Source organism: Protomyctophum parallelum, assembly GCF_964188405.1.
Source record: "Protomyctophum parallelum genome assembly, chromosome: 7".
Taxonomy (NCBI): Eukaryota; Metazoa; Chordata; class Actinopteri; order Myctophiformes; family Myctophidae; genus Protomyctophum; species Protomyctophum parallelum.
The window spans coordinates 37,522,905-37,533,888 of record NC_139705.1 but is presented as its reverse complement, the minus strand read 5'-3'; the positions used below and the strand labels follow the sequence as shown (position 1 = coordinate 37,533,888).

Below are 10,984 nucleotides of genomic sequence, written 5' to 3'. Positions count from 1 at the left end.
TGGGTTATAGCCCATCGTTTTTAGATTTTTTGAAGAAAAAGAAATAACCTCGTTTTTCATCATTTTTGAACATGGGCTATAGCCCCTACCGTACAGCATACTATAGCACGCCGTTTTTCATCATTTTTGAGGATTTGAAAAAAAATCAAAATTTCAAAAAACATGGGTTATAGCCCATCGTTTTTTGAAATTTTGAAGAAAAAAGAATTACCTCGTTTTCATCATTTTTGAACATGGGCTATAGCCCCTACCGTACGGCCTACTATAGCACGCCGTTTTTCATCATTTTTGAGGATTTGAAAAAAAATCAAAATTTCAAAAAACATGGGTTATAGCCCATCGTTTTTAGATTTTTTTCTTTTTAGTTTTAACCTCGTTTTTCATCATTTTTGAACATGGGCTATAGCCCCTACCATACGGCATACTATAGCACAATTTTTGAAAAAAAAAAATTAACCTCGTTTTTCATCATTTTTTAACATGGGCTATAGCCCCTACCGTACGGCATACTATAGCACGCCGTTTTTCATCATTTTTGAGATTTGAAAAAAAAAATCAAAATTTCAAAAACATGGGTTATAGCCCATCGTTTTTTGAATTTTTGAAAAATGTTTTACCTCGTTTTTCATCATCTTTGAGCATGGGCTATAGCCCCTACCGTACGGCATACTATAGCACGCCGTTTTTCATCATTTTTGAGGATTTGAAAAAAAATAAAAATCTCAAAAAACATGGGTTATAGCCCATCGTTTTTTGAAATTTTGAACAAAAAAATTCACCTGGTTTTGCATCATTTTTGAACATGGGCTATAGCCCCTACCATACGGCATACTATAGCACGCCGTTTTTCATCATTTTTGAGGATTTGAAAAAAATTCAAAATTTCAAAAAAACATGGGTTATAGCCCATCGTTTTTTGAAAAGAAAAAAAAATTAACCTCGTTTTTCATCATTTTTGAACATGGGCTATAGCCCCTACCGTACGGCATACTATAGCACGCCATTTTTCATCATTTTTGAGGATTTGAAAAAAATTCAAAATTTCAAAAAACATGGGTTATAGCCCATCGTTTTTTGAAATTTTGAAAAAGAAATTAACCTCGTTTTTCATCATTTTTGAACATGGGCTATAGCCCCTACCGTACGGCAAACTATAGCACGCCGTTTTTCATCATTTTTGAGGATTTGAAAAAAATTCAAATTTTCAAAAAACATGGGTTATAGCCCATCGTTTTTTGATATATATATATATTTTTTAACCTCGTTTTTCATCATTTTTGAACATGGGCTATAGCCCCTATAGCACGCCGTTTTTCATCATTTTTGAGGATTTGAAAAATAAATAAAAAAACGATGGGTTATAGCCCATCGTTTTTTGAATTTTTGAAAAAATATATATATCCTCGTTTTTCATCATTTTGGACCATGGGCTATAGCCCATATCGTACGGCATACTATAACACGCCGTTTTTCATCATTTTTGAGGATTTGAAAAAAATGAAAAAATGAAAAAAATGATGGGTTATAGCCCATGTTTTTTGAAATTTTGAAAATAAGAAGTTATCCTCGTTTCTCATCATTTTGGACCATGGGCTATAGCCCATACCGTACGGCATACTATAGCACGTATACTATAACACTAAGTCAGTGTGCTACTTGATGTTACTGTGGAAAGCAAAGAGTCACAGTAAAGACTTGGGTGGGATAGGACGCCTTTTTTTTTGTTGTTTGAACTTGAGTGGGGTTTGAAACCACCATCTCCCGATCATGTGGCAGCGTTGTTCTAACACACTGAGCCAATGGTTCGAGACAATTCACACTGCTTTTTTGTTTGTTTTCTTCTTCTGAAATCGGTCTTGAAAGTAAAGACTTGGGGTTTGAACTCACCATCTCCCGATCATGTGGCCAGTGTTCAGTCCAGTACCTGCCTGTAGACCTTCTCGCAATTTGGTGTTGGGGGAAATTCTCACTTGAACTGAGTCAATTGGTCCCTAGACATGAACAATCAACGAGGTGCTCATCCTAAAATCACTACTGTGGCAGTGGCAACACTGGCTGTGCGTGGTTAATGTGACAAGAAAAATCAGTATCATAAGTTCAAATTTGAAATTTTGTTTAATTAAGAAGACAAAAAAATAACAATACAAAATAGACAATCTTTCTATACATACACACAGTAGGAAATATAAAGAGGAAAAACAAGAACGTGTAGAGGTAAGTAAGAACAAAAGGAAAGTACAAAGCAAAGAGTTTGTTTAGATGTGGATTTAAGTCCAGTTAGTGAAGAGCTACCAATACACATTTACTACTGAACGCATCAAGGCACGTGTGTGACTTTGTGTGTATTTTGGTCTTGAGTTTCTATGTACAGTGTCTGGTTTTAAGGAGTACGAATAATAAAACAAAATTACATCATTAATAAAAAGGCAATTAAGAGTTGAGGCACTGGCCATTAAGACAGCCCACAGAATATAATACAGTACATATCTACATGTACAGTCTGCGCACACGCACACACGCACGCACGCACACACACACACACACACACACACACACACACACACACACACACACACACACACACACACACACACACACACACACACACACACACACACACACACACACACACACACACACACACACACACACACACTACTTCATAGATAACAGATGCACCTACTCTGTGTGCTGTACAGAAATTCCTATGGATGGAAGATTGACATTTTCTTTTTTCTTTTTAGGTACACTAGTAGCCATTACAGAACTCCTGCACTTCATACTGTATCTACCCTGCATTACTTTTGTTTTTCCACATAAATAATTCCTTTCGGTTATTTTCTTTTTCTTTTTGACTAATCTTTTTTTTGTAATCAACTAAATCAATTGGTCTGATTAACAGCCCTGTTTTATATTCACAGAATTAGCTATTTTGGCTATCTTTAAAATGTGTTTATTTTTATTTTCTTCAAATCGATTTGTTCAATAACTGTCCCTAGCAACCATAGAGCATCAAGCAGGTAAAATGGGTACAATGAGTTCTGCATTGGCTGTCATATTTACTTACATTGTTTTACTGGATAATATGCAGTACTAGACCAGTGGTTCTCAATCTTGTTCATGTCAAGGGCCCCCAAATTAATGGAAATTTGGCTACGGACCCCATCTGAAAAATAAGTTGTGCAAGGTACAAGATTTGTGTTGTTAAAATTTGTCAAAAATAAACCAATTTCGTGGGCGACATGACACGTTGTGAGTTATCAGATCGACTATGTAGTACTTTTTTTTTTCTTCTGGGGACTCCCTTGAACCCACTTTGAGAACCACTGTACTAGACCTTCTGCAAATGCTTCTGATGGGCAGACGATGCCCAGAGTCCACACAGCAACACACAGCAAAACCCCCAAGGTGTCAATCATATACCATGAATCTAAAGTGTAAAAAACTGACCTGTAAGGGTAAAGAGACCATTACAGGTGCATTCTAACACTAAGGGCTTTGCTGTGTACAACACATACAGTTTAGTACACTAACCACTTAAACCCTATGCACTGGATGGAGTCCCACAGGTCCCTATATTAGGCCCGCTCCTGTTTTCACTATACACTGAATATCTTGGCCGAAAATAGCCAATCTGCAAGCTTGTGGGCTTGCTATTTCTGCTGAATGTTAGCCCCTAGGATAGAGGTTATGTGATTAAGGGCCAACTAATTATACATCTCAACCATTGCCAAATACAAATTCATTTGTAGTGCAATAGGCCAGCTGAGAGACAAACGTACAGCTTGATTGACTGGTACTTCAAAGTGTGCACCACTAAAGTACATTTGTTAGCTCTGTGAAACAGGTGATATCCTATTATAGAATGAAGAAACCTCTTGTCATTCTGTCAGTCTCAGTTCTCTTCTCAAGTTGGTTGGCCAATCACAGGTATTAACCATTGCCGAATGCAGGTTTATCACTCGATTTCTCACTTATAATAAGCTCAAACGTTTGAAATGAGAGAGATAAGAAGATTGGCCTGCATGTGTACAGCTCACCATTAGCCCCATTTATTTATTGTTGCCGACATTCATATGTCCAGGAAATAGGGTGCGGAATATACTAGGTTAAATCAATGTACTAGATTAAATGCAATCTCTGTCTGTGCCTGTTGAACTTGGCCTGCGTTTAAATCTTCACCTGTCATCAGCTAACTACACAGAATGATTCTACATTCACACTAGCAGCGACAAAGTGACAGGCTAGTAAGGCTACAAGTGATTTTCAATGGAAGCCAGACCAGCGAGATGATGCTTCACACCGGCACCTGAACGTCACTGCGTGACAAGCTACAAAAGCTACAAAAAACATGAGCTGGTTTAAAAACAAAATTCCAGCACTCCAATGACGTGGTGAAGTAATTGAGTCTTTTGTTACACCATTTCCACTCGCCATCTTTCTTCACACAACTCCTGCTTGTAATTGGGGACAATTCATTTCTTACCATCAGCCATTTTCCTATTCGATTTTAAACTAAGCCTTTACATTTTCTCGTATAGTTCCCACACAGGGACGCACGACTGATGATGTCCACGAAAGTGTTGAGCAAAACTTCATTGGCAACTTGTAGCTGATGACACTAGGTCGTTTTGTAGCTTTTGTAGCTGCTAATGTGAACACAGCTTACATGTTTGACATGTTTGCACACCTACACACAGGTAACATCCTGAAACCATCCTGTGTATAGCTGTTAGCAAGCATGTTTTTGTTTACTTTGATTCAAACCAGCCACATTTTTGCAAGCGCACTTGAGTCGGTTCCACAAACCTGGAGCAGAGACCTATCGAAAGGCCCGCTGTACGTAAGATTCCAAAAAACATCACCACTATAAATACATTTCCAAATGTCTCGTCGGAAAACAACAAATGCATGTTTGTCATGTTTGGGAACTTCATCAGTTTTATACAGCATTCATTCATAGAAGGACACGATGGAAATAAAACATCCCAAATGGAACCTTTTCTTTTGCATTAAAAATATTGTAAGTCCACAGGTAAAAAGCTTGTTAAGACACAGTTGTTAAAAGAACAGTACTAATGCGGCTCCCTGTACAGTCAGCACTGCTAAGTGCACATTTAAGGCAGTTTTCTTTGGGTGGTGTCCATTAAGTGCATTAAGGCTACTTCTACCAACAATACTATACAGTCCTCAATGAACAGCAGTGGTATTTCATGTGTTTATCACTGTTTTGTGTGTGTATTTAGTGTGTGTATTTAGTGTGTGCGTGCGTGCGTGTGTGTATTTGACATTTAAGCTGCAATCCGGAACTGATAATGAATTAAACTAAATTATCCAACCTGTATGGTACAGTATGCTAATACAATATAACTAGTACATCCACCCAGAGGTGGTCTCCATCTTCTGGGCCAAGCGGGGATGCACCCTCAGGAGAGTGGTGGAGATGTTTGCTCTCCCACACAGGAGACCTGTGTCCGAATCACGGGGAGCGGATAAAACCTCCGGATTGCAGCTTTATGTGTTTGTGCATCAAAGACACATGTTTGAAAAAGCCGCGGGGGGAATGACGATAAAAATCTGGCCTTAAACTGTCGTGTTCAGTTTTAAAAGCCAACTTCATAGGAAGTCCAACGTGCACAGTATTGAGGTCAATGCACATCGACGGAGCGAGTCGACGGCTTAATAAGACATCTCAGAATATGAGCGGAATTACATTGGGGGGTGGTGGGGTGTTACAGGAAAAAAATAAAACATTTCATCCAAATCATCAAAAGAGACAATTAAATTAAAAAAAGAATCCTAGAGAGAATTGTTTGTCTTCCCAGAGTTATGGAATTTTTCTCATGGTTCACATTATGGAATGCAACAGTGCAATAAAAAAAAAGGAAAAAGAAAAGAAAAGAAAAAACACAGACTCTGACTCTCTCCTCTTTCTTCTTTGTTCCTCTCCAAAACCGCAGTTGTCTGTTTCGTTTCGTCGTCCTTTTGTCTTTTCTCCTTCCTCTCTGTCTGTTTCGCCCTTTCTAGTGGTTAAACTGACTGCCATGATGGTGATGACGTCTGCGCCCGTCTCCCGCGGGACTCATCTCCCAGACGGTTTCTCTCTCTCTCACCGCTTCTTTCATCCCTCCTTTGTCGCCGTCCAAAAAAACAACGCGTACAATACAGATCCTCTGCAAGCTGTCTTTTAAGACATAAAAACAAACAACAACAACAACATCGCCATTCGCCAGTATCGAAATTCAGACCGTTCCGGCGTGGCTTCGCAAAAATCGCAGCGGTGCTGCTGCAGTCGCTCTAAACAATGGAATTGATTGGTCGTTTCAACAGCTATCTTTCACTCTTGTGCAGCACACGGACGATTGACGAGTCTTTGGTTCGGAGGTTTCGGTAGTGTGAGTTAAGATGGCTAACAGTACGCTTCAGAGTGTTTCAGTGTTGTTGAGTGTGCTGGTACAGTATGTGTGAGGACGGACAGCGTTGGGTGGGTGGTCTGTGACAGCACAGGGGAGCTCCAAGGCCATCGGTGGTGTCCCCACTTTCCAGAAGGCTGGGTTCCGCGAGGTGACTGGGTGGTGGTCGTCTCCTTACATGGAGTCCTCGTCATCTTCCATTGGCTCGTCAGTGAGGCTTTGGGAAGAGAGGAAGGTGGGTGGTTAGAAACCTTGTGAGAGTGTAATTTTAGAATGACGGTTGGCTAAAATAGCTAACAACGTGTCGCGATGTGACGCATTGTTAGCTTGTAGATCGGTTCGCACTATTGTGCAATGTATAAATGACACACATATTGTGTCTGTTCGTCAGGAGCTTAACCCATTTTGGGCGGGAACCCTTTTTGGTGTTAGCATTATGTTATGCTTTAGCTATTGAAAAATAGCAGATCTATTTTTGAAACATCGAAGAACGACTGACATAGAAACATAGCTTTTTCAGAAAACTGTCATTTTCAAACAGACATTTTTAGAATCTGATCTCAGGTCAAAATGAGTTAATTGCAAAACAGCTACAATGAATGATGTGAAATGTTTAGGAACGGCTTGAGAAATGTATCCTATGCAATAATCCTGTTCTTTGAAGATCAGTAGTGTTGAAAGTTTTAAATACCAGTCAAAATTATTGTCACATTATGTGAAAACAGTTTAGGTCCCCAAATGGGACAGGGTTTTCTTCAGAATCTGAATCTGAAGATATTTAATTTGCCACAATAACCTTTGACATCGAAAGTCAAATTGATATTGTAAAAATGATGAGGATGAATAAAACAAATTATGAAACAACATGAAACAAAATTGATAACTTGCAATCAAAAACATGCTGTACACAGTAACAAAAAAAGGGCCAAAGTCAAGAGCCTTTCTGTGAGCGCACTTCTGGCGGGCCAGGACCCCTACAGACAGCGAGGCCAAGGCGTTGTGTGTGTGTGTAGAGCGTACCTCTTACGGGCCAGGACCCCTACAGACAGCGAAGCCAAGGCGTTGTGTGTGTGTGTGTGTGTGTGTGTGTAGAGCGTACCTCTTACGGGCCAGGACCCCTACAGACAGCGAGGCCAAGGCATTGACAGCGTCCGTTTCCTCACAGTCTCTCCTCTGAGCAGCCAGATGAGACAGACACACTGAGCTGCTGCAAGCCTTCACACTCTGCCAGTACTGACCTACAGCACACACGCACGCGCGCACACACGCACACACACACACACACACACACACACACACACACACACACACACACACACACACACACACACACACACACACACACACACACACACACACACACACACACACACACACACACACACACACACACACACACACACACACACACACACACACACACACACACACACAAATACTACACATTAGTAGTAGTAGTATTTGTAATACAATTGATTAATTTGCTAACTGGTACATGCATTGTTGGGTATTTATTTATATTTATTTATTATAATGTCGGGTAGAAACCTCGTACCTCCGAAACCGTCCCTTTTTCATTCTTATTTTTAAAAAAGTTTTAAAATAGTGAAAATAGCCGATCTACAAGCTTGCGCTTTGAGCTTGTAGATCGGCATTCATTTAAAAAACGGAAAAAACAAACAAACAAAAAAACCTGAAACATGGAGATAAGACGTTTCTGACCGAGAATTATATAAAGAACAGAATTAGGATGGTTGGGTATTATTTTCCAACACAATATAACAATAAACACGTATATGATAAAAAAATTAAAACCACCAAAATGTCCCTTTACTAGTTCCCTTACTTATTGTCATTGTCACTTACTTTGTATCTGTATGACAGTCTGTAAGGAGTGCACGCCATTTGTACTGGGTTTCTGCAATAACACTTCTTCTGACAGCGGTTCCTGCAAGAGACACACACACACACACACACACACACACACACACACACACACATGTTATGCTACTCCAAAGTCCAAACATCCTGCACTTAGGGAAATATGTTCACGATGTTCTACCAAATCCACAAATTGCCTGAACATTTTTCTAGCAATGCAATTCAATGTTAAATCAATGTAGAATGTTGGCTTCAGGTTGGGGAGGTGTGGGTGGCGGTATCGCTTCTACATTAAAGGGTTTAAGTGGAATTTAAGAGGAAACTGCATTTCAAGGGATCAAAACGTGCGTCATGTTTGTGAGAATCTATTGATAATCTATAGATTTGGTCAATGGAACCTCATCTTCACCAAATGGCACACATGTATGAACTGATATGACCGTAGATAAGTGTGCAGTCCATGAAGTCGGACCTGTATTCCCAACAGAGCGCTGACACAGGCCTCTGACGCGTCACAGATGGCTGTGAGGTCATGACCTCCCTCCAGGGCGAGCACCACGCGACCCCCTGCTAGAGACATCAGCTGACGAGTCAGGAAGCCAAAACCTGCAGCGCGGGCGCACACACACACACACACACACACACACACACACACACACACACACACACACACACACACACACACACACACACACAGGAGGTGATGAGGATGGGTGTGACTGGAGTACAGATTATGGGAGTGGCAAATGGGTGTGGTGTAAAGTAACATTTACTGAAGTACTGTACATAAAAAGTAGGTGTATTAGTGTATTGCTTTTACTTTACTGGACTATTTCCAGTGAAGTTTATTTTTTACTTCTATACTCTACTACATCTCAGAGGTAAATCTAATTATATTATTACTTTTTACTCCACCACAATAATTTGACAACTTAGTTACTACGGTTACTTTGTAGATTCAGATTAATTTATACAAAACATGCAATAACCAGTTCAGCCACTTCAGCCATTTGATATAAAATAGCAGATCTTCAAGCTCGCAACGTGTGACATCACAACACATTGTGAGCTTATGGATCGGCTATTTTCAAAATATTTGTATCCATTTGAAAACTAGGTGAAATGGGACATTCTGCATAATGAGAACTTTCTACTTTTGGTATTTAAGCATATTTTTGTATGGCAATGCATTTGTAGTAAAGTGAATTCCGGACATTTACTGCATAATTGATACTTTTACTTCAGTGAAAAAATGTGACTACTCTTTCCAGCACTGGTGATTTGAGGGTGGATGTGACTGACTGCTGCTGGCAGTGTTTACTACAGTGACAGAGATGAATGAGAAGCAGCCAGTCTAGTCGGGGGCGGGGCAGTGTTCTTACATCTGGCGGAGACCTTGTACCCTCCCAGCGGGGCTGCGTGACCCTCAGCGGCATCGAACCCCGCCGACACCAGAACCACGTCAGGAGAGAACTCCTGGGCAATGGGCATCACCACCGTCCTATCAGAGCAAAGCACAAACACACAGTGTTACACAACTTCATGTTAATTCCTTTTTTTCTTCCTCAATTTAGTCACTGTTCGATTCCCTGCAAATGCAAACCTCCACTGTTGGCCTGTGAAGGGTTTTTACACACTTGTCTTGTTCGATACACATTTTGAGGCCATCTTGTTACAATAAGAAGCCAAATACTAAATAATAGCTATATTTTAATGAACAATATGAAATGTACATGACTGACACATCTTTATTTAAGTGTACCTCTCAACTGTGTAAATAAAGACATTTCACTACTACTTTCTTATCATTTTACTTCTGTTATTCAGACACGTGATTTGAGAAAATAAACCAATTGATGCAATTTATATTCTGTTGAATTGAGTCGTGTTTAGGATGTTTAGAGTAAACAAGCCTCATTTATACACCGCCTTACGACAGAGAGAGATAGTCAAGTCAACAAGCACAAATAACCAGAGATTAGGAAATCTTCATGATCGACAGATCTAAGCGCTTCAAAATGATTATTGTAACCACATCCTTTTTCCACGAGGAAGCTAGTTTGCCTCATTCCAGACGCGAGTCGTCTGCGAGACAATAGATTGTTGCACAGCAAAGTTCCAGAGTGTTAAATTAACACTGCGTTTGGTCTCTCCGTGGGCCAACGCCATGAGACCAGAAACACAAAGCGCCCCAGTGTGATGTCTGTACAAAAGAATACTGTATGGCTGTTTATCATGGTTTCTGAAGCGACGAGGAGAGGCTCAAGGAGTACTGATGGGGCCGTCGGCACAGTTCAAAGCGGCAGTGAGAGAGTCTGTTTCCTATTAGAGGCTTGTCACTCTCCCCGCGTCACTGAACACACAGCCAAACAGAGAAAACAGCCCATCTGGGAACCATTTACCTTCATTATTCTGCCTGGAGACCTCCCCGCCCCAAACGCACACACACACACGCACACGCACGCACGCCCGCCCGCACGCCCGCCCGCACGCACGCACGCACGCACGCACGCGCGCGCGCGCGCGCCTGACACACGTACAGTACAAATACACACAAACATACACATAGAGATATACAGTGCACGTATTGACGCACGCATGTGTGCACTATGCACGCACGTATGCACACACGCACACTCACAAACAGACCACAGTACCACTCACAAATCCACTATACACATAAACAACAC

At 40.7% G+C, this 10,984-nt stretch overlaps 1 protein-coding gene across 2 annotated transcripts in view; it reads right to left on the bottom strand.

Annotated features, from left to right (window-relative positions):
- Positions 1-2,096: 2,096 nt before the first annotated feature.
- hdac7a (histone deacetylase 7a) overlaps positions 2,097-10,984 on the bottom strand; it is an 83,827-nt gene continuing 74,939 nt past the window's right edge. For both annotated transcript variants that reach the window (XM_083770359.1, XM_083770360.1), the window contains 5 exons: positions 9,677-9,795; positions 8,767-8,900; positions 8,280-8,361; positions 7,513-7,651; positions 2,097-6,630 (listed from right to left, as the gene is read on the bottom strand). In XM_083770359.1, the coding sequence (XP_083626485.1) occupies positions 6,588-6,630; positions 7,513-7,651; positions 8,280-8,361; positions 8,767-8,900; positions 9,677-9,795 (517 nt within the window). In that variant the 3' untranslated portion in view covers positions 2,097-6,587. The remainder of the gene's footprint in view (positions 6,631-7,512; positions 7,652-8,279; positions 8,362-8,766; positions 8,901-9,676; positions 9,796-10,984) is intronic.